The sequence below is a fragment of the Sinocyclocheilus anshuiensis genome, unplaced genomic scaffold (assembly GCF_001515605.1).
Source record: "Sinocyclocheilus anshuiensis isolate Anshui unplaced genomic scaffold, SAMN03320099.WGS_v1.1 scaffold681, whole genome shotgun sequence".
Classification (NCBI taxonomy): Eukaryota; Metazoa; Chordata; class Actinopteri; order Cypriniformes; family Cyprinidae; genus Sinocyclocheilus; species Sinocyclocheilus anshuiensis.
The window spans coordinates 1,163,298-1,188,377 of record NW_015537978.1 but is presented as its reverse complement, the minus strand read 5'-3'; the positions used below and the strand labels follow the sequence as shown (position 1 = coordinate 1,188,377).

General features: G+C 38.6%; 1 protein-coding gene across 1 annotated transcript in view; it reads right to left on the bottom strand.

Moving 5' to 3' along the window:
* Nucleotides 1-7,618: 7,618 nt before the first annotated feature.
* The window catches only part of LOC107672860 (teneurin-1-like), a 110,654-nt gene continuing 93,192 nt past the window's right edge, over nucleotides 7,619-25,080 (bottom strand). The window contains 8 exon segments of the mRNA XM_016466238.1: nucleotides 7,619-8,616; nucleotides 9,090-9,232; nucleotides 10,853-12,073; nucleotides 13,880-14,270; nucleotides 15,293-15,369; nucleotides 17,329-17,610; nucleotides 19,081-19,253; nucleotides 24,965-25,068. Of these exon segments, the coding sequence (XP_016321724.1) occupies nucleotides 7,855-8,616; nucleotides 9,090-9,232; nucleotides 10,853-12,073; nucleotides 13,880-14,270; nucleotides 15,293-15,369; nucleotides 17,329-17,610; nucleotides 19,081-19,253; nucleotides 24,965-25,068 (3,153 nt within the window). The 3' untranslated portion in view covers nucleotides 7,619-7,854.

Here is a 25,080-nt window from a genome sequence, read left to right as displayed (position 1 = left end):
ATTTCCACAAACTAAAAACAGCTTAATAAATGCTAATTTATTTATAAACATTAAATAATGAATCATGCCCTTAAAAAGTTGGATTTTTTTCATTCAACAACTGATTTACATCCTTTCCTGTGTCTTCTTGAATTCTGACTCCCCACAGTCACCAGTGGCGAGGGTTAGATGTGAGAGTGGACTGTAAGGATAGGGATCAGTCAGACAGCAATGAGAGAAGTAAGAATAGCCCTGACATCTAGGTTCTGTAGAGGCGAGGATTTCTGAGGGTTTATCACAGAAACAGGTAACTGTGATGCACATGCTGTTTCACGTGTTTCAGAGCTATTGTAAGTACTTTCTGCAATCCATATATTAGAAGAAATGTTGAAACTCAAAATGGTCATATTCATCCTAAAATATTTGCCATATTTATTTTCTTGGCCAATAATGTCTTTTTTTTCTTCTATAACAGCTATAACACACACACACACAAACACACACACACACACACACACACACGTTGTGTTTCCATGTTTTATGGGGACATTCCATAGGCGTAATGGTTTTTATAATGTACAAACTGTATGTGCTATTGCCCTACACCAACCCTACACCTAAACCTACCCCTTACAGGAAACTTTGTGCATTTTTACTTTCTCAAAAAAACTCATTCTGTATGATTTATAAGCTTGTTTCCTCATGGGGACCTCAAAAATGTCCCCACAAGGTCAAAATTTACTAGTATTACTATCCTTGTGGGGACATTTGGTCCCCATAACGTGATAAATACCAGGTACACACACACACACACACACTATAAACTGATATAAAACGCACAAAGAATCATTTACAGCTACAAGAAATATATATATTTTAAATAAATTGTGAACTTTTTTGCTTATTTTCTGTGCCTATTTTTTCTGTATACTTACAGAAAGAAAATAATAGTACTTTTGAAAGAGATTTGTCTTTATATTAAAGAGTTTTCTTTTGGTCTGAAGGTAACAAAAGCCACTGACTTTAGGACCGAGATTGTTAAAAAGGAGAACACTGAGATGATTCAGTACAGAATGAAGGTATAAAATATTTACATCCTATACTGTTATCTCCTCTGTTTTGTCTCCAAGTAACCTTTTTTTGAACCCTTGTTTGAGGGAGGTGTTTATTGGAGTATTAATTTGGCAGAATGTTGATTTGATGTTCCGTGCTGAAAATCCAATCCAATAGAAGAATTTTGAAATAAAAACTAAGTTCTTCATTAAAGCAGCACTGTGCAACGTTTTCTGTTCAAAATTTGCAAAATGTATATAATGAGCGAATACATCATAAATTCATCTTCCAAACCGCGTTTTTGTTTTATTGAACTACAGTAACATCTTCTGATTTCTCTCAACATGGGGACAGGAGAGCTGTCAATCAATAAATTGCAAAAAAAAAGAAAAAGTAACGCGTTACTTATTTGAAAAAGTAACTGATATTCTCTTGTAAATTAAAAAGTAATGCGTTACTTTACTAGTTACTTGAAAAAAGTAATCTGATTACGTAACTTGCGTTACTTGTAATATATTACCCCCAACACTGATTCCTAATCACTACGGTACACTTGTAATAAGTACTTATATTTGGACTATTGCAGCCTGGTCGGGTCGTCACCGCTGCGGAGTAACACATACCTGCGTGAATCGCCATAGACATAAACTTAGAGAAGTAGCTCCGGTTGGAATGTTCTTCCGCGGGATGTGTGCAGTTCTGTTTATTAACCGCTAGAGCGCCAAAAGTTACGTAGTGCTGCTTTAAATGAAGTACTAGATACCATAAAAGACACAACCCAAGTAATAATCAAAATAATACACACCACTGTGGTGAGAACCAGTTTTACCTGTTCATGCAAAGAGCGTATTCATCCTGGTGCCAGCAGCTTAAACACAGCCACCATGTTAAGAATGTACTAATCTGATCAAGAGATGGCTACATACTATACCTTACAATGAAGAGAGACACTGATATTCAAAGTGTATATTTTTTATATTTTTTTAGACAATAGGATTTTGGGAATTCAAAAATGTTTTTTTAATAATTTTTAATATATGGAAGGTGAATATAATTAACTTAAGATATGTGATACAGATATGTGAGGAACAGGAACGGTACAGAAATTCCGATTGTAATCATCCATAAATGAAAGGAACTTGTGTTGGCTTGCATAAGTATTTTCAGTGTAGTTAAATAAACGTTATTGAGGTACAAAATAATAGAACAGCTAACGTACTACATCCTACTACAGGACCTAGATCTAATGAATGTTCATTGTTGAATTTAAATGAGCTATGTAGGCCTAGTTCATGGCTATTAAATGAGTTATATTTTGTCTATGTATTATACGCCTTGAACTAAACCAGGAAAGAATATTACTATTCATTCTATAGCTGTACAATGCATTTCTACTTATAAATAAAATAGCGTGTTAATGTCTTCATTAATTCTAAAAGGAGGCTACATGGCTCGATTGCATCACTATAAGGGGACTGCAGCGCCCCCGCGTGGACACAGCGGTCTAGTGCAGCATCTCACACTCGTAATGGTGGAAAGTGCACCGGATAAATGCGTAAAAAAAGACTTAAATGATCAAATTCAGGAGTTTGAAAATGTGTTTCATGAGGTGATATGTTGCAATATGATTTTAAAATGTGAGAATAAAACTAAGGTATTAAAGTTGCTGAGAGTAGGAGTGTTTTCATGCATCAGTAATAACAAATACAATGCGTCTATGAAGATCTTAAAGGGGTCATATGATGCTATTTTAAAGATCATTATTTTGTGTATTTGATGTAACAGAATGTGGTGTGACATGCTTTAATGTTCAAAAAACACATTATTTTTCAAATACTGTACATTATTGTAGGTCCTCTATGCCCCGCCTCTCTCAAACGCTTCGTTTTCAACAAAGCCCCCTCCTTTGACAAGCGCAGTCTGCTCTGATTGGCCAGCTGACCCAGTGCATTGTGATTGGCCGAACACCACAAGCACTCCCCTTACCATAATCACGAGCGTCAGCTTTCAACGTAAATATCAAGACAGTTAATAATGTCGTTAGTTTTACCATCAGTTCAAGCCCGAAAGGGCAACAGAGTCGTGTGACAGACACAGTGATGATGCAGTACACAAGCCGCGGTTAAGACAGCTGACGTGCTATGATTTCTGACACAGTTCACTCTCCTGTGATGTGACCCTGAGTTTGGAGACCCCAGGCTGGGACACACATTCAACTGCAAAACGGGATGACTCCAAGTTTAAATATTGTGCTGCAAATAACATTATGACTGTGTGTAAATCTTCAGGTGTGATGGATGGGTTTACACCTACAGAGTTTTCAAACAAAAGGATGGCCTCTGGACAATAGAGGTACGAATAGATTTTTGGACCTTTGTACTTGAAACCTGAATATACATGTCTTAATATAAAAGCATACTTCTGTCTTAGCATATGTTTTGTGTGATGATATTTGGAATACAGTACAATATGTTTCCTGCGACTACTTCTGGTTGTACATTAATGACACTGATACTTTTAAAACAAGAAGAGCAGCACTAAACTATATAGCAGTGCACAGCATATTTTTTTTCTCTTTGTGGTCAGTGTGTTGCATGTATTTGTAGCCTCACACCCCACAAATGAACAGCCAGAGAATCGCCATGTACATCTGTTATGTTTCGGCATCACCCACATCTCGTTTCGTACGCACCAACGAAATGGCAAGCTGTGCAACGTGTAAACACCCTAAAGAGTTTAGACTGAAACCCAATCATCCACACTAATTAATGATCAAGTTTCTTATAACATTAGAATGGCCTCTTTAAACCCTGTTTTAAACGGGTATTGCCTGTGGATAAGCTTTACATTTTCTTCGTTTTATCTGCCTTCATTGTGCTTCCTGTAACTGATCAGCATCAGCCACCAGCCACATGAGCAAAATGCCACACAAATATATATATATATATATAAAAAATTACACTGACTCAACGGAAATGGAAGCACCACAAGCGTGTACATTTTACGCCATCATTATAATCACTATTAAATTGTACATTTAAAAGTTAAGGCATATCGTTTTTTTTTTTTTTTTAAGAGCCCAGGAAGAATGTTTTTGAGAAATTCTTTTCTCTCTCTCTCCAGGTGGCTCCTGGGATGAAGGAAAGGCTCTTTAGGAACGTCGGCAACCTTATTGCTGCCTTCAAGCTTCCAGACCAAGGCATCTCGGTTCCTCTTTTGTATCCTGTAAACAGAGCTAAATAATAACACACAAGCCAAAACAAATACATTAGAACAGTTTCTACATGCTGTAAATGTGCGCAAGAGTATCTTCTCTGGGGTCTCTTAACCCAAGGGGGTAAATTGTGGAAATGTAGTAAATGCTGTAAATTGTAAAAATGTTGAAAAGTATATTTAAGCAACATGGCTGCTACATTTATAATCAAATGAATACAGAAGTAGCTGCAAATAATCTAGTATATATTAAAGTGCCCCTATTATGGGTAATGAAAGGTTTATATTTTGGTTTTGGGAGTCCCCAACAACAGGTTGACATGCATGCAAGGTCAAAAAACACTTTAATTGTCTAATAATATGCATTTTTTTAAACGATTCGTTTTTCCAAACCCCTCCTTTGCATGAAGCTAATCTGCGGTGATTGGTCTCATTTTCATTTCATCATGCCTGTGATGCCTGATAAAGCAGCGTTTGTTAGCGCAGTGCTGCTTTGTTTACAGCGTTACCAGAGAAACAGCTATTTTTTACCGCTCCAACAACTGCACCTAGTGGCCAAGAATGAATTTGCATTTTCATTCAAACCAATGCGAAAAGACCAACAAGTGGGCGGGCAATATGCTAATGTTTCATGTTGACATCAACATGAAACGGCTTGGAATTCGTTTTAAAATCAACTCGTTTCAGTGATTCAGAGTCGACTCTTTCTTTTGAGAGACAATAACTTTATACATGGTGCACTTTCAGATTTGAAATTTTGCAGGATGTTTTCATTCACTTTAGAGCTGTGTTACACACTGCATAAAGAGTAATTTTCAAAAATCCATAATAGGGGCACTTTAAATAATTGGCCATAACATTACACACTGTATACTTCAATTTTTATGTAGACTTTAATTTGAGATTTTTCCTTAAATTTTTTTTTGTTCATGAATAATCTCATGTTGGCTATACATTTATTTGGTAATCCTCACCTCAGATAGTATCAGCAACGCAGATACAGCCAGTTACAGATCACTACAGAGACAATGAACCCATGAGAGAAGTAGGCCTTGAACTAAATGTCAAATCTTTTCTTAGCTTGATTGCTATCTTGTTTTCAGTCTAGTAATGACGGTTTGCTAACCAAGTGTTTCTGTGTGAAACTTGTTTTAGACTTTTTTACTTGTTTTGTTTTGGAGATTGAACAGGAAACAACTTTTGTTCTCACATTTTCTCATTAAACTTCATTGAGCGTCACAATTCCTGCAATAATACCATCACATTAATGTTAAAAACAAATTGGTCTTGCATGTAAGGAAATTTAGAGCCCTTTTGATGTTAAAAATATAACCAACAAAATAATATGCATAATATACTTTTTCTTCCCAAAAATATTAGCAGAAGAATGCTTTATGATTCTTTAAACTGATATAAAAAAATGATTTCTTCAGTGTTTGAAAGCTCTGCCGGTTTGAGAAACAAACGAGAGGAAAAAAAGGTGCAGATAATGCATATAAAGGAAATCACACAAGTGCTTCAGCCGTCCTGCGCAAATACTCGCACACAGAAGAACGGGTTACATTTGCGGTTTTATTTATAAAAAGGCCACTGCCCAAAGTACTTTTGTTTTTAAATAGGCATGTTTAACAAACTGTGTACATAAAGCCTCTCCGCCAAATATACACCACAGGAACTTGTTTGGCCAAGGAGAGGACACTGAAGTTTTTTAGTACTTTTGAGAGAGGAAGATGATTCGATCATATAAAAAAAGTTACATATTCCTTTTTCACTTCAGCAATGATTGTGATTATGACAAAGATGCAAACTAAGACCAAAAGAAAAATATTTCCGCCACAATTTTTTTCTTTGTGCAACATTATCTTACTTCGATTGAAATGAACATCTGCAAAATGTTGGAAACGTAACGTGCCTTCAGAGCACCTCTCACGAATCTGTTCATATTTGCACACTCTAAAAATTCAGTCTAATGCATTTATCGCTTCACCTTATATTCAGTGCAAATATATATCTCAGATTAAGATTACAAAGCTTGATGGTACAGCATATCCACAGAATTCACAAGAAAATACATTTACTCCTAATTCTCTTGAGTGTCATGTATAAATAGTCCAGTATCTATAAACAGTCTACAATAGTCCATTAATGATATACAAGTCCATATCAAGAGTCCTACACACAGAACGTCTACCCACAGTGCTGCAGACTTTAATAGTTTGGAAAAGACAAAAATACCGTTCTTCAGTAGGTGATTCTTTAATTTCCCTACGTATCTTCCTCCTCAGGCCTCCTACTAGTTTCGAGAGGGATCAGAAAAAAGCAAAAGGACCTGTCAAAGTACTGGAAAAATCCGAAACGTTGGAGCTTTGACACTCGTTTAGAAACCGAAATGACCAACACATGATGTGAGTTTCACATTAAGTGTACAGCAAAAGCGAAAGCAACAGAAAAGAGTGAAATCACATGAGAACAAATAAAAAAGAGCAGCATATTAACTGTAAACTGGGACGTTTATATCCTGGGGTCTGTTTACAAGAATTCATCTCGCAGGCATATTAGCATTCATGTTTTTGGCTCTCGCTAGCCAAACCCCTCCCCGCCAAAAATACATAAATAAATAAATAACAACTAAAAAAATAAATAAATAAATAATTGCATACAACTAAGGCATGTGACGAATACTGAAGTTGAGTATGTACGATATGTCTAAGCCCGTTTCGTGTGATCGTTTCTAGCAGACCAGGAAGGCACAATTTCCACATACATATTTTTTTGATTTCTACATTTGGAAAAAAAAAAGAGTTTAACTGTACAGTTTTAGCAAAAAAGAACAAATTTGTCTTCCACAGCAGCGGCGTAATTCTCTCAGCTTCGTCAACACTGATTAAGCAGAAACAACACAAGATGGTGGCGAGCTCTTGCCAAGACTCCAAACACTGTGAATCTCTTGCAGCCCAGGGGTTAAGGTTTGTGACAGTTTTGAGTCAGATACTTCTCAAGGACTCCAGAAAGCTGTTGCGATATGACAGTTCTTAGAGCTCCGCTGAAATGTCGGGTTTCTGGAAGGTCATTCAAACTTCCGAGGGCTCTGAAAGCCATCTATGTAAATCCTGGAATGCAGATCGACTGAAAATTTGGAGAGAAACGTTTAACACAGAGCTCACAAGGAAACCCCTCAGGTTTGCAAGATTTAATGCCATAACCAGTTTGAATGATTACTGTACACGCTCAAGTGAGAGAATCAGCATGTGTAGAGATGAAGACTCCTTAATGTATGCCAAGAACAGTCACAGGTGAATCGTTCTCTGCGCCCTCCGATTGGCAAGCAAGGCTTGTTCTTGTGTAAGAACGGTTAAGCCACTGTAAAACAAGAAAGACTTTCAACAAAATCTACCTAACGAAACCGAAAAAACAGGAATCCAAACTTGCCAAGAGTGCATAAACGAATGCAAAATCAAAAACAATACCATCATTTGTCACATTTGAAAGGCAATAGAGTCTTTCTCGCTTCGTTTGGTTGGGGTTCTAGAAAAAGCTGAAGAGATATGTGGTAGCTTGGAGTGTATAAAGGGGAGTGTAGGCATGTAGAGGTGTGCTGAGGTGCCGCTGTTACCTGCGACCAGTTTCCACATGTCTGATCAGGTGAATGTTGAAGGGGCTGTCTGCTAGCTCAGGGTGTTGTTCAACAGGTAGAGCGTAGAACCCATCGTACCCTGAGACACGGCCCTCTGCAACCAGCTCATCCTTTTCTTTCTCAGTCCATGGCAAGCTTCCGCCCTCCCCCTCCAGGACCCTCTTCTGCTCCCACAGCCACGCCCCCTGCACAGCTCGTATTCGTGCCGCCTCTAAAACGCGCGTACGCTCTTCTTCCGGAGTTGCTCCGTAACGAATGTTAAAGCTAAGTGCCCCCTGCTGGAGCACAATGTCAGCGAATCGCCGCATTTCCCCTCCTACCATAGCACTTATCTGGGACACAGAGACATTTACGCCGTTCTCTAACACTCTGACTCCGCCTCCGGCTCCGCCCCCGGCCACTCCCAGATCTGCCTCCAGCGGGCCGGACTTGGTGAAATAGTGTGTGTCACGCCCCTCCACGGTGAAATGGAGGCCACGCAGGTATATAGCACCATTCAGTACGGCCGCCACACGACGGCTGTCCTCGCTCGCCACGCCGATTATCTCAGTCGCCACCACTCCATCACGGATGGCGAATTTTACACCTTTGCCAAAGATTGAAGAAAGGGCAGAGAAAATTGGCCTGCGGCCTTGGCGACCTCCGATTTTCCCATTGGCTGGCGTCATGGGGAGGCGATCCAATGAAATGAAGTTTTTCAAGTGCTTCTGAAGGTCACACTGGATGCCGAGTACAATCTGAGGTGAGAGGAGATGTTATGAAATAGTTACCATGAGTGTTGTTTGAGGCACTAAATTAACTCTTAAAGGAATAGTTTATCAACAAATGAACCAGATAAATGTATTTGGGAACATTTCATTCAGGTTTTGTGACCTGAATCAATCATTTAATTAAAAAGATTTGATTTGTTCACCAATTTGTTAATTTGATTGATTTGTTCACCAATCTGACATTGCCGACACTTTCATGAATGTGTCAAGAAGATGTCTATCATATGGCTTCAGAAGAGTTGGAACATAAAGCATAAGCATAATACTTTTAAGACACTTTAATGGTGCTTTTTGGTCATATTGAAACTTGACAGCCCTAACTCCGTTTAACAAATGCTGACAAATCATTTTTAAGAAAATTTCTTTAAGACTAGACTAAAAAGGAATTCTAAATAATTGTGTTGGCAATAAATACTGTGCTGTGGGAAACCTCAGCTCACCTTGCTGGTATCCCAGGTTTGTGTGCGGATCTGTGTGGCCATCATCTCATACGTTTGCTCTGTGTTCTCCACCTTTGGTTTGGGGAACCCTGGAACCACATTATGAAGCTGGAACCCAAAGAGCTTCAGCCAGCTACTGATATCTGCACAGAAACAGACGCAAAAGTGTTATCATGAAAGCCTTAAAGTTTCAAGTTCAGTTTTAAACTTACTGGTCATGGTAAACAAATACATAAGGAACTATTCTGCTCATGTGAATGCAATGTCTCAGAAAACAGTGAACTACATAAAAGTACAGAGAACACAGACAGGTTGGAGAGTGACAACTGCATTCAATGCAGTGTGACTGTGATCAAAAACATTTAGCATGATTCCCCTGGATTCAGTGAGACTTTGTGTGATATATGGAACACACTGACATATTAAACAAATCTTTTTGTTTCGTGGCTCATTTTGCATTCAACAGTACACAAGTAATTTAACAGTTAAAAAGAGCAGGGCCACTAAAATGGAATTGACCCTGGGTTATGGAGATCTTGGTGTAATGCCAACGTAGCCTCGAGCAAGACACTTGACCCTAGTTAGCTTGAGGGAGACTGTCCTAGTAATTAGTCTACAGCAAGTTGCTTCAGCTCTAACTAATGAATCTCAGCTCTGCCATGTGCTATTTCTCTGCTGTTCATTTTACCTTAGGGAAATGTCACTGGCATAAAAGCACAATCACAGCTCACAAAGCCAAACAAAAAGCATGACATTTGTTTCACCTGACTGACTGTCGCTCCCCCTACTTCTAATTTCAACACAAACTAAAAGTGAATCTGTTGGGACACTCCAAATTGAAGTGTGTAGCCAGTTAGGGAAAAGATTCCCTGAAGATTTTTATTCTGTTTTATGTTAAAGCTAACTTTAGCATAGTAAGCCTATTAAATACAAAGTGGACAATTTAAAGGGATAGTTCACACAAAAATGAAAATTCAGTCATTAATTACTCCCCCTTATGTCGTTCCAAACCCGTAAGACCTTCATTCATCTTCGGAACACAAATTAAGATATTTTTGGTCAAATCCGAGAGCTTTATGACCCTCCATAGACAGCAACGGAACTACCACATTCAAGGCCCGGAAAGGTAGCAAGGACATCGTTAAAATAGTCAATGTGACATCAGTGGTTCAACCATGATTATATGAAACTACGAGAATACATTTTGTGCGCAAAGATCACAAAAATAATTGTATTAAATTTCTTCTCTTCCATGTCAGAATTTGCAGTGCGTTCACGGCAGTACCACAACGTATGCACATGCATTTCTCTGCTTGCAAACAAGTTGCAGTGTATCCGGCTTCTACGTCAGAATGCCGGCTCCTGCGTCAGCAGCATCACACGTATGCGTCGTGGTACTCTCCTAAACACACCACACAGACTAACCCGGAAGAGAAGAATTGTTGAATAAAGTCGTTATTTTTGTTTTCTTTGCGCATACATTTTTTTTTTCGTAGCTTCATAAAATTAAGGTTGAACCACTGACGTCACGTGGATGATTTTAACGATGTCCTTACTACCTTTCTGGGCCTTGAACGTGGTAGTTGCGTTGCTGTCTGTGCACGGTCGGAAAGCTCTCGGATTTCATCAAAAATATCTTAATTTGTGTTTTGAACATGAACGAAAGTCTTATGGGTTTGGAACGACATGAGAGTGAGTAATTAATTACAGAATTGTCATTTTTGGGTGAACTATCCCTTTAATGGTCACAAAACAAAACTTACCAGTTGTGAACTTGGTTACATCCTGTAGCTCTCCCAGAGGATAGTTGTTCCTAAATGCATACAAATTAAATGGTTTGGGATTTACACTCAGCTCCGCCCACAATTCATGATTGGGTGTCGTCCATCTTCCAGCTACCACATCATAGTCACGTCGACCGAGATGCACCAACCGTGTGAAAGAGTCATAAAGGCCACCCTGAAATCCGAAAACGAACGGAAAGGTGGGATTGGAATCTCTGTAAACGTCTCCGTAGGGTGTGTACCGAATTTCCTTCACCACATGGCCACGGCTACTGAAAATCACAAGAGGCGTTCCGGCATTATCACATGCTATGTAGAATTCCTCGCCGCTGCTCATCTCCATTGCGATGAGGTGTCCCTGAAGGTCGTAATAGAGGGAGGTGATCTCCGAACTACTGTGGTTGTATAGGTGCGTCACCCGTGTCGGTTCCGTCAAATCAGCGTAGAAGAACTGCAGCTGTGATCCATCACTGTGGCGGCTGGCCACTCTCCTCCCGAGCCCATCGTAACGGTACCACACCCTCTGTCCGCTGTCCCGGTCATAGGCACCCAAAAGAAGTCCATTCGAACCATAATCAAAGAGCAGGTTGCCTCGGAGGCGCAAGAACCCATCCTCATCAGTGCGGTACTGGATCTCCCCGAGGCGTGTGATCCGGTCGCGGAGATCGTAGCGTAGCGGTGTCAAACGGGCACTGTTACCATGACTCAGTAAGTTGATGTTTCCGTTTAGGTCGTAGCTGTAACGCCACTGTGGCCGGTCGTTTATGGCGACTGTTTGCAACTGCCCATCCGCGTCATACTCGTATGCATACCGCGTGATGTTGTTGTCCACGCCGATGCGAATATCGCAATTTGTGACGCGTCCCATGCTGTCGTACTGCAGCGTCATCCAGTAGGCAATGGCTTTCAGAATCTCGTACTGAACCTCGATCACTTGCCCGTCTGGGTTGAAGATTTTAGTGTGCTTCATTGCATGCGTGGTGATGACCTGGTTCAGGTCGTAGTTGATAACGCTGAACTTTCCAAACTGCTCGATTCGTCCCGACACATCCACGTAGCGGTAGAGGTCAATCGGAAGTGGGGTTTCGTTGATCATCGCTTGCATGCTGGTGACCCTGAAGTTGTTGTAGCTGTAGTCGAAGCGAGCATTTACCAGTCCTTCTTCACTGAAACGATATATCTGTCTACTCACCAGAGGACCTGAATCCGGGAAATAGAGAGAGAATGAGAAGTTAGCAGAAAGCCACAGAGGTGAGGTAAAACATGAGCCAGCTTTGCCACAGCGTGAGATAGAATGAACTCTCCCACTGTCAGACGACTGATTGTGATTCAAAGCGCTTTTAGATCAGCCAAGCAGGAGGCGAGTGCAAGTGAAGTGACAAAAGGAAGATTAAACGTCAGCCTGTATGTTTATTGGTGCAAGAGTATAACCTGTTTACCTGTCCAACCGCTCACCCATCTTACTTGTCTCTCTGTCTCATGGGATTATCACCTCTCCTGTTTATTTGCGCAAAGATGCCATGGTGCTACCTGTCTCTCTGCTAAATGATCTAACCATTTTGCCTAGTTACTGGCTATAGCAAAATTTGTTAAATATGTGGAAAAAATCGAATTACCTGGCTTTCTGTCAATTAGGGCTGACATTATGTATAAGGTGATGGCAGAAATGTTTCAGCCGGTAAAGATTGTACTATACCGTTTACTCTGTGGCAGATATCTTTTCGTAGCTATTAGTGTATGTCCTTTTAAATGTATTTAAACCAAAAAGGGCAAAACTTTTTTTGTTGAATTTACAGCAAAAATAATTATAGCATAATTAAGAATGGGAATGGTATAGAATTCAATGATTACAGCTTCAATAATTCTTTTATGAAATAAATATTTTGAGTAAAAATGTAATTCTATTAACCATATGATAGTATAATTTTAATTAAAACTAAACACCCAGTCGGTTTGATTCACTAAAACAGAGTCTACTCATTAAAGTCATTTGTTTAGGAATCAAACTACATTGACTTTTCTGTATGTTATTAATTCACTAAATGAATTAACTAAATTAATTATTGACCCAAAGTAGTCTTTGGTTGGTAACATTTGTGTGTTTTTGATTAAACAACAACAACATTGATATTAATTGACATTGGTTCAAAATCATTTGTCAGACAATAAGAATAAGAAGCAGTTCTCGATTTTCAACTCTCATGATATATCATAATTAGGGCTGTGTATCGTTCAAAAATGTTCGATATCGATACCGATACCTTGAGGAAATGAATGACTGAATGACCGGTCTGTCGCTTTGGAGATGGTGGAAAGCCGGCTTGAAACGCAGTGGAAACGCCAGTATGACGAGGATCATTTTCATTTTAAAACATAAACGCACCAGTGTAAATGTAGCCTTACATCTAAGGGGGCTGGGACGCATTAGCACTACAGCCTCACGTGTGCCCCACATCTCTGAGTGTAACCGGTGTAAACCAGGAGGTGTGTTCGACTTGACGCGGACCGACTGTGCAGACCGATCAGTGTATTACAGTACCATGAGAGCTAAAGAGAGCAGACTGCTCCGTGCGCTTTCGAATCGCTCTCGCGGATGTCAAACACTGATCGATCTGCGCCGCACCTCTTCTAGTCGAACACACCGGCTAGTGCTGCAGGCTTAAGGCCAAAGTATACTTCGGCCGTCCGCGTCCACATTACGTCATTTTCGTCATCAGGAGGGCTCGCGGACAGCCGTGCACCCCGTCCGCGTGCAGGCAATTTTTTGAGAAATCACTGACGGTGATGAGATTAACCCCTTAGGTATCGAAATTTGGTACCGAACGACGAGACGTTTTCGATACTCGATGGTATCGAGGCAAATCGGTCAGTGCCTAAAAAGTATCGAACTCGATACCCAGCCCTAACCATAATATAAAATGTCTCACACTGTGATACAAGATTTTGGTCACACTGCCCACCCAGCTGTCAAAGTGTCTGTCGGATAACATTGTCAAAATGTTGTACCTGTCTGTCTGTAGCGGATGGTGCAAACGAATCCTTCATGCATCAGGTGGATGGTTTTAACAGCACCTGTTGCCTCGTCGTAGGTGAAGGTAACAAGTGTTGAGTCATAGAGGATCTCAGCCAGCCGGGCCACTCGGCTGTATTTGTAGATCACATGCCTGCCTGTGCCTAGGTACAGACTCTGCAGCAGGCGCCCATCGTGGGCGTAGTCCTGCGTGAAACTCGAGGTGGGGGAGTCGGGTGTGGTGTAGGTGTTTCGGTAGTAGCCCACAGATAGAGAGGTCTGCAGGCTGTGTCTCACCATGCTGGGGAGGGTGACCGACAGCAGACAGTCTGTCTGATCGTACTCGAACGTATAGCGGCGCTGACTGTGTAACAACAGCTGGACAGACTGAGAGAAGGAGAAGAACCGGGGGAAAACAGACAGAGAGAGACCATTTAGATTACATTTAAATGTACCAGTTGGCAGGTGAATCTCATAAAAAACATGTCACATTAAAGCCCAAAATCAAAAAAACACAAACAAACAAAATCAAATGATGTTTTGCTTAAAAAACAAATTTTTCATAACCATAAAGCATCCGGGCACTTTTTTTTTTGTGATTCCGATTTTTTCTGTACATGAAAAAAAGGTAAATTAAAAAAAAAAAAAATCTGAAAATTAAAACCAATACAATTAATTATAAATAAATACTTGTTAAATACTTAAAAAAAAAATACAATTTAAATTATTCAATTGATGAGATTTTTTTTTCTCACCATGGTAATGATAATTAGGGCACTTGTCATAAAAATAATGTTAGAATGCAAAATAAATAAATAGGCTTCAAAATAGTAACATAAATAAACAAAGAAACAAATTAAAAAAAAATCTGGTTTCTTTCATCTCATTTTGGGGTCAAATATGACCTGGACATGTTCTTGACAGGTTTTTGAATAGTAGAACTGGGGAATAAAAAAAGACAAGAGAAAGACCATTGAGACTTAAACATGTACCAGTTGGCTGGTGAATCTCAAGAAAAAATGTGACATTAAACCCCAAAAGAACACATTCAAGAAAAAAGAAGAAACAAACTAAATCAAATTTTCTTTCAGAAAATCTCATAACCATAAAGCATTTGTAAAATGTTCATTTTCAAGTAAATAGATAAATGAATGAATTAATAATAATAATAATAATAATAATACAAATCTAAATAAAACAAGTTGTGCTAAGAAAAATGTAAATATTATTTTTACAAATGTAAAATATTAACATTGATTATAAATGAATGAATGAATAAACAAACTATTTATGATTTCTTTCATTCCATTTTTGGTGTCAAATATGACCTAGACATGTTCTTGACAGGTTTTTTTGAGATTCACACAGGCGTAGTTGCAGCTCTCACACACATGCAGTACTGTACACACCTTCTCCAGAAAAGTGTAGCTCCAGATCTTTCCATTGGCCCAGGTCCGTGTGATGATGCGTCCGTTAAGACGAATTGCTGGACATTCGGAAGTACACACCACCCAATATTTCACCGGTTTTCGATTATTCTGATGTTTTGCTGGACATTGTAGTTGGGGGAGCTGCGGCGCTGATCAAGCGCTTCAAGACGCGCAGATGGGGGAAGCGAGTCGGCGCCCTCGTCAAGCTCAGGCAGCGCAGATTCAGAACGCCGTTGCCTAGCATCCATCTGGCGAACCTCCGCTCTCTACCCAACAAATCAATGAGAGGTGGTGTACAGATGTAACTGTGTTAAAGAAGATGTGCTGTTCAGATCTAGAAGTGCTCTTCAACTGTAAGCCTTTCTACTCGCTGCGGGAGTTTTGTTTGTTCATTCTCGTAAGTGTGTACATTCCTCCGCAAGCACACGTGAGCTCCGCTTTACAGAAACTCGCTAATCACTCTGGACCCCTCACATCCAGCACACTCCCTCTTTGAACTGTTTCCATCTGGTCGACGCTACAGAGCACTGAGCACCAGAACGGCCAGACACAGGAACAGATTCTTCCCTCAGGCCATCCATCTCATGAACACTTGACAATAAACGTGGAACACACACTGTTTATTCACTCATACACTTATTTATCTAACACACATACTCAGTCTACATTTCAATTTGCACATAATATACCTGTACATACAACTGTCTATTGTTATATACCTGTACATACAATTGTCGATTTGTATATTTTTTATTCCTTATTTTACTTGTTCTATTTTTTATTTATTTTTTATTATCTGTTTTTTGTTCTGTCACTGTCATTCTGTTACACTGTGGAAGCTTCTGTCACGAAAACAAATTCCTCGTATGTGTAAACATACCTGGCAATAAAGCTCATTCTGATTCTGATTCTGATAAAAAATGTTTTATAATGTAATTGTTTTTTGTAGTGCCTATAAAGCACACTAATACTGAATCTGCAACCAAGAAGTAAAACTGAACAGAGAAAGAGTGAATATTAGAAAGAATGAAATAGAGAAGAGAAAGATTTATGGAACTTATTTGAAGGGAAGTTGGAACAGTGTGTGAAATGCAGGGTATAAGGCTGTGCAGTGCCTGTAAGAGGGTGTATATTAGAGAGTGTAGGAGTGTAGTGTAGTCTATTTCTTCCATTTGCACTATACCAAAGTCCCTTTAAGGAAAGTCAGTTAACTCTGCGGCCATCTTGGTAACATCCTGGCAGGTATTAGTACTCAGGAAAGTATACTTGAATGGGGAAAGACCGAAAGACAAAACTATTTTTCAAGCGTCAATAACATGTAAAATCACCAATAAAATAAATATCCAGTGTTTGACTTCTGTCAGAGTTTCCCCCCACCTTTTTAGGAAGAATATCAAATAAATAAAGTTTGCTTTAATGTAGGGTATCAAACGAAATCATGCAATTTTAAAGCTTAAAGCACAATGGTGTTAATTAAAGCTCAGTGTAGCACCATTATGAGAAATATGCAGAGGCAGAGGTAAGATTAGTACTCTTCATTTAGAACGACCCAGGTTCAATTCCAAAGCTGGAATAAATTCATTTATCTTTTAATAAATTAAGAAAGAACAAAATTCTTTGGCAGTAGATGAATAATAGGAGTCAGGATCTCATTTGGTTCCATTTTAGTTGACTTGACCTCAGTGATGAATGCTGCATTTGCTGTGACAGCTCCACTTGAATCTAATCATGCGCTAACTACTACTGTTAACATAACCTAAAAAACCCGCCTGTTCAGCACAAAGGTAAACACAAAATAATGACTGCATTTTACGTCTAAGAGCAATCCTAAATTAACAAGGATTTCTAATTTTACTCTCTTGTTCCGTAAACACCTCACAAAACAATGTGCGATACACTTGGGCATCTTAGGAAATTTCGGATGGAAAATCATATTGTGCTTCTGTGCATTACATGCTATATACCCTGGTCACCCTACCCAGAAAACACATTATTCTCAGTCTGCATTCATATGCTGCGTGTGTGTCTGTGTATTACCCTCAGTCTCCGTTCATATGCTGTGTAATTCCCTTTGGCCTGTTCGCGTCTCTGTCTCCACTCTATCAGGCTGTGAGCTGGTTCCCCCGGCAACGTGATGTTGCACCTTCCGACTGTGGGATGGACGAGGCCTGACGATGCTCCCGGCAACAGCCCGGATGACACGGTTGGTTCAGTACTGAGAGTAACGTCCATCCCGCTGGCATACGTCACCCACAGAGAACCATCATCTCTAACGCCATACACACTAACAGAGTGAGCTGGACAGAGAGAAACAGCTTCATAAGATTTAAATGCACTACATTTATTACATGAAATTAGGGGTGGGCAATATGGCCAAAACCTTATATCACAATATAAGTCATTTTATTTTACAGTAACAATATATATCACAATATAGTCATTATTGCTTTAAATACCGTCTTTATGAAATCTACATTTTTTAAAATTTCATAATTCTTGTCACCAGTGTCAATATCACAAAAAACTAGACTAAATGAAAAAAAAAAAGAAAAACACTCAAGCTCACTGACGACAAATAAACAGTCAGCGATTAACAATAAGAAACTAATTACAAGCAATAGGACAAAAGAACAAATAAATAAGAAATGCCACATTCAAATGTATAAAACACTGCATATTCTTCACTGCGTAAATTAAAGGAATAGTTCACCCAAAAATGAAAATGTCATTAATTACTCACCCTCATGTCGTTCTAAACCCGTAAGACCTCCGTTCATCTTCGGAACACAAATTAAGATATTTTTGATGGAATCTGGGAGCTCTCTGACCCTCCCATAGACAGCAAGGGTCCGCTAGGGTGATGCGGAGGAGATGAATTGTTGAATAAAGTCGTTTTTTTTTTTCTTTTGCGCTCAAAAAGTATTCTCGTAGCTTCGTAAAATTACGGTTGAACCCCTAATGTCACATGGATTATTTTACTGATGTCCTTGCTACATTTCTGGACCTTGATCGTGTAAGGACCCTTGCTGTCTATGGGAGGGTCAGAGAGCTCCCAGATTCCATCAAAAATATCTTAATTTGTGTTCCGAAGATGAACGGAGGTCTTACGGGTTTAGAACGACATGAGGGTGAGTAATTAATGACAGAATTTTCATTTTTGAAAATTCTGAACTATCCCTTTAAATATATATTTCTTCTTATTACAGTTATAAAAGTGATTTAAGATTCAAGAGCTGCCTGGATCCAATATACTGTTGCACATGTGTTTTCTTTCTCAGCTGTTTGCTTTCATTTAAGACCTAAATTACTACGTTTATGAGGATACTTGCAAAGACGGGCATTTTGACACATACAGGTGTCTGTATTTAACCGTTCAAGGCCTATAAAGCGGCAAAAATAACTCGTTCAATACTACCGTTCTCTATGAGCACCGTCTTCACCTGTACACTCCTCTCAGACAGCGCTCAGAAACAGTCTCTCAGACAGTGCGTACATATAGCGAAATTAGTTCTCTTTCACAGCTGATTGCATTTCAACAGTTTAAAATCACTTATTTTTAAACCGCAGTGCTAAATAGTCCAAAATCTCTACCGGTTGAAAAATTTCTACCGGTTAATCATGTCTACCGGTATATCGCCCAACCCTACATGAAATAATGACAGAATTTAATTTTTTTGGCTGGAGTGTTCAAATACTTTTTGGGGCTACTGTATTTGATATTATGACAAAAAACGAATCTGCAGATTCACATACATACACTCTCTCACCTTGTCGAAGTGTGTAGATGGTGTTATCCGCAGAGTGGTTTGTAATTATAATAAAGTTTTCTCTGTTCGAGGCAGTGGCTTCCACTCTTACAGCTTTCTCCATGTTTCCATGGAAACTGCTGACCTCTCCGGTTGGCAAGGTCACGTTGATGAGGTGTCCGTCAGAGTTATACCTGCTCATAAACACACTTTCTGTTAGTTTGTGTGTGTGTGTGTGTGTGTCTCTGAGAGAGAAAGACTGTACTAAAGTTCAAATGAATGAGTGTAAATGCATGTGCATGTAAGGGAGTTTAAAGGGGTCAGTCATATCATGCATTTTTTATCCTTTTATTTCTCCCCGATGACATTTGAAACGCTAGTCAAGGTTTCGTGCGTCATAATTTAGTCTTTCATGACAATTTTCTGTTCTCCCCCTGACCCTTACAACAGCAGTAAACAGGCTGTTTTTTGCTGCCGTGCCTTTAAGACCTCTGTGTAAACGCCCTCTTCGCATGTGAAATGAGAAACAAGGCTTTGCTTCACTTACATGCGGCCTGGGTTTGCTGTTGGGTCCAATATAGTTCATGCTGCTGAATTCTTCAATAACGGCCTCTTTGCAAAGACTGAATTACATTGTGACAGGATCATAAAACAATCCACTGAAATGGGCTGAACTGTGAAGGTGGAACTGAAATGATCAGAGACCTTGTTAAAAATAAACTTGAGTCACACTTTCCTGCAGTTACAATCTAAAGGATGTTTTTATTGTTAGTTATACAAAAATTGGAACATCAGTATCTTTTTTAAGTGTCTATTCTGCTTCTTCCCGTTACCTTAGTGTGACTGTGCAGGTCAAAAAACAAATAAATAAATAATAATGTATAGCCTAAGTAATGTACTAATGGCATTTTGACATATGTATGTTTTTATTTGTCTAGTTAAATTTTCTTTGTTGTTATTTATTGTTAATATTTATAAAATCAATAATGATAATGTAGAAAAATTGATCATTTTGGATTGAGAAGGAATTTTGGATGTCTTAAAGTTACAAGTCACGTATTTCAAATGATTAAGCAAATGTAAAATTTTCATGATATGATGACTACTGTAACACTTTATTTTAGGGTGTCCTTGTTACACGTTACATGTACGTCATATTATACGAACAATAACTTATGCAAGTAACCCTAAGTCAAACCCTAATCCTAACACTAATCCTTATAGTAAGTACATGAAGTTAATTAATATTGCTCAGTACTTAGGTGTATAATTACACTGTAACAAGGACACCTTAAAGGGGTCATGACATGGCGGCGGTGGCAACAATACTATAGCGAGAATAAAAGTTACGCCTTCTTTCTTTGTGTGAACATTTGGGCGGCGTTATGCAAATCTTCCCACATCGTGACGTAGACATGTAGGGGCGTGTTAGAATGAGCCTGAGCTTATAACACTCCAAAGAGAAAGGAAAAATTTAAATCGCATCATATGACCCCTTGAAAATAAAGTGTAACCCACTTCATTATAGAGACCGATTTTATATTAACTAGTTGCTTATTAGCATGCCTATTTTTTTACATATTGGCTGTTTATTAGTACTTATAAAGCACATATTCTACATGACCATATTCTACACCCCTAATCATAATGTAAATGTACAGTCGATTACTGTATCTCACTGCTGTGACAATTCTCCAGCATCCCACCAACCCTGAGCTCCACCTCTACCTCTATTCATTCATTAGTAACTTCATTATTAAGTAGTCCAAGGGTTCTTAAGAGCTGTATTCGAGTCTCAGGCTGCAGTCCTGTCTTTGACAGTAAGCCAAATCTGTTTACCTTCATTATACGCAGGGATTAGTGAACTCATGAACACTGTGCTAAGCACACAGGACACAGTCCTATCCAACCGTAGTTTCCTTTGATGGACTTTCTACTTTGTCTGCGTTTTAAAGAAAGTAAAGACTGAAATCACCTACAAACACTGCAGCTTAAACAGCTTATTAAATACAGTAAATGTCTAAATGACAATTACATAAAGGTTAGGATAGAAAATATCATTAACTCAGTGTAAAAGTCAATGCGAAATGACAAAGACAAATGTGTGGGGTGTGAGATACATTATAAAGGTGAATGTTAAAATCCGCTGATGCACCACAGAGAAACAGATGACTTGACATTTGAATCTGTGTGGACAGAGTCATGTGATATAACGAGTGGGTGAAGTACTTCTGACATGTTTCATTTCTCTTTCTCCATTTCTAGAGTAGTTTTTAGAACTAAACAGCTCCAGCTCATCTTCTCTGCCCCTAATTTATTTATGTCTTATCAATGTCAATGCCAATTTATTTCATATACTTGCATCTGGCCACCTACTCTGATGTATAAGAATAAAAGCTTTTTATTTGATGAAGCTCTTGAGCTTTCAAAGGCCTGCAGTTTAGATCAAGAGACATCAGCCGCCATCTTCTCCTCTACACAAAATGTTGAGTCTGCCTGAAATGCCAGTTTCTTCCTCATCTACTTAAACATCTTAGGGCCTTTTCCTTCCTTTCCTTGCTCACTGGGGAGTTGTAAGCCACTATTTTTTCTTTTCCTTTTATCTTCTTTATTATTTTCTTTATTTTTCTATTTTCTCTAAAGCTGCTTTGGAACCATGTGTATTGCAAAAAGCGCTATACAAATAAACCTTATTTGAAAAGGGACTAAATGGATTGACTGTGCAGGGATAAGCACCTAATCCACATGGTTTACGTTACTGGATTCTCATTAAAACTCTACTGTAATCTTGTTCTAAAACTATATTTCTGCATTTTCTGAAGAAAATACGAGCGGAGCAGTTACTATGCGGTTGCTAAGGGGTTTTGAGTGGTAGGAGCAACAGTGATAGTGATGCTCACCTTAGCAAGCACAACTAATATGGCTATGTGTCAAAACTTAATGAGCTGCCTACCTAGATGCATTTTTGGGCATCATAGGTGCATTTGAACATTTGAATCGATCATTTGAACGCCTTTGTCTCGCCTCACTGGTTGCCAGATGCTTTCACCAAGGCACTAATGCATGCATATTGAGCAGCCTCTCACTTTTGCAAATCAAATCAACAGGCGCAAAATCACTTTCCCGAAATTTCTCTATTTCTCAATGGTGGAATGATCTTCTGAACTCCCTCAAGTTCCTCTGCACATTCAAGAATGTCTATATTAGGGGTCTCAAAATCAAAATGATTTTCAGGTGGAGGCCGAGATGAAAATGTGACCCTGGACCACAAAACCAGTCATAAGGGTCAGTTTTTCTAAATGTATCATCTGAAAGCTGAATAAATAAGCTTTCCATTGATGTATGGTTTGTTAGGATATGACAATATTTGGCCGAGATACAACTATTTGAAAATCTGGAATCTGAGGGTGCAAAAAAATAAAAAACTGAGAAAATCACCTTTGAAATTGTCCAAATGAAGTTCTTAGCAATGCATATTACTAATCAAAAATTAAGTTTTAATATATTTACAGTAGGAAATTTACAAAATATCTTCATGGAACATGATCTTTACTTAATATCCTAATGATTTTTGGCATAAAAGAAAAATCAATAATTTTGACCCATACAATGTATTTTTGGCTATTGCTACAAATATACCCCAGCGACTTAACACTGCTTTTGTGCTCCGGGGTCACAACCATATATTTTTACTAGAGAGATTCATCTTTTCCTTACACCTAGCATAGATGTGCATGGTAACTAATGATGTCTGAGATTGTATTCCAGCAATTTTCTGTTTACAGATCAGTCAGGTACAATAGATGTCCCATTAAAAGTCCAGAAACATTACAAGCTGGCTTTGATTTAGCATTTGACTCTTTTTAAAATTAAATAAATAAATAATAATCTACTTGCTATTCTCACATTGCCGCTCCCTTTCATCTCTATTGTAGCTTGAATTTTTCTGAGCAATTCTAGAACTCTGAATTGCAGTACTTCTCATGCAATGATTAATTTTTGTTTTATTCCTCATTTGTAAATCACTTTGGATAGCGGCTATACGAACAACTGCAAAAGGTAAAATGCCTTTAAAACTGAAAATTCCCCAAAACAAAGTTTAGATAGGCAGCTAGGTTTTGAGACACAGCCTATCTGATCTGAAGAATAAAAAAAACTAAACTTTTTATCTCGAGTCATTACTGCATGCATATCAGATCTAAGAAATTTCCCTGTACCAGGGGCGCTTGTTGACGAGTTTGCAACACCTACGTTGGCGCATATTCTGCTTTGAGGTATGTTTCTGAAATATTCAGTACTTATTACTTCTGGATGAGGGAACTGATCAAAGTCAACACACCATTTCCGCTAATTCCTTCGGTGTTGTGTGCAGAACAGAATGTTGCAACATAATTTAAATAAGATTCCCCACTATTGCTGAATAAGCTACAGGCATACAGAATTCATATGAACCCATTTAAAAATGATAAACAAATAGATTATCAAAAATTATAACACTCTACAATAAAATTAAATGAATCAACATTAGTTAATACATTTTGTTAACAGTATCATGAACTAAAAAAAACTATATTTTTTATTTATTTTATTATTTTAGGTTAATGTTAATTTCAATATATACAAAAACATAAAATATAATATAATACAATTGTATTTGTTCCAATTTTGTGTTTTGTTTCATTTTTACTTAATTAATTAATGCTGTTAAAATGTATTGTTTATTGTTAGCTCATGATACCTAATGCATTAACTAATATTAACGAATAGCAATTGTAAATTGTTATCACCCCAAAAATATATTTACTGCATTTATTATTCTAGGTTAATGTTAATTTTTACATACATCATACCAACACATTATAACACATATAATGCATTTAAATAAATGTTGTTAAAAATGGTTGCTTATTGTTAGCCCATGATATCTAATGAATTAACTAATGTTAATGCATAAAGTATTACCATCGCAAAAAAATACTGCTTTCTGTTTACTGCTTGTGCTTTTGGCTGTTATTAGGCTTTACAGGACATGAATTAAACCAAACTATGGTTTAACTTCTCCCACGAACCACAAGTCTGATCAATGTAACGCTTGAGTATGCACTAGTATGCACCAGCAGGGGGCAGTGTCTCACAACAGACTGAGCACAGGGAGCCAGGCATGTGATCTGCTTCAACACTACACCATGAGCTGCATGAGAACGTGTAGATGTGTGTGTATGTGTGTGTAAACACAGTGTGTGAAAGGTCACTGAGTTGATCAAACAAAAATGAGAGAAAGAGAGAGAGGAAAAGAAGCCCCTGACATTTTCACACTAAATTAGAACTTGCAGCTCAGTCTCACAAATCCCTTAAAATGCCCATGCAAACAGTTTACATACACACACACACGCACGCGCACACACACTCGCAGGTACCCAGGCTCTTTCATAGTGAAATCAGAAGAGGATACAGAGTTCTTTTCTTTATTGGATAGATTAAGGCTGAGTGATTTTCATTGCAGCAGAAAAACACGCAGCTTGAGAAATCGAACTGCTGCACTCCTTCAAACGATCTCAGGTAACACTGTATATCAGACTATTAGATTATTTTCCTTCTGATAAATTCTGATGAAGCATGATTAGATTAGATGCAGGTAAATATTAATCTATGTTGGGACGGAATTTTGTTTTATATACAGTACAGCAGAAACTTGCTACTCTTCCTGCTAATAAAACAGCTTTAGACTATCAGAGTGTGCAAGTGAGGCTGCGTGACAGCCGAAATAGACTCTAAAGAAAGCAACGACAGGATATGACACACCAAAACGAAGACAGATCGCGCGCCTATAAATCAAGCAAAGCAGCGCACTCTCCTGATGAGAGAGAGGCAGACAAAGGGAGAGTAAAAGAAGGGCATCACTTACTCGTAGACAGTAGTCCAGCCGTTCTCATTGCTGATGGTTGCGAGCAGCCCTGTGTTGCCGTAGTAACTGAGCTGCGCGAGGTCATGCGCGAGAGCCGAGATGCGCTTCAGCATTCC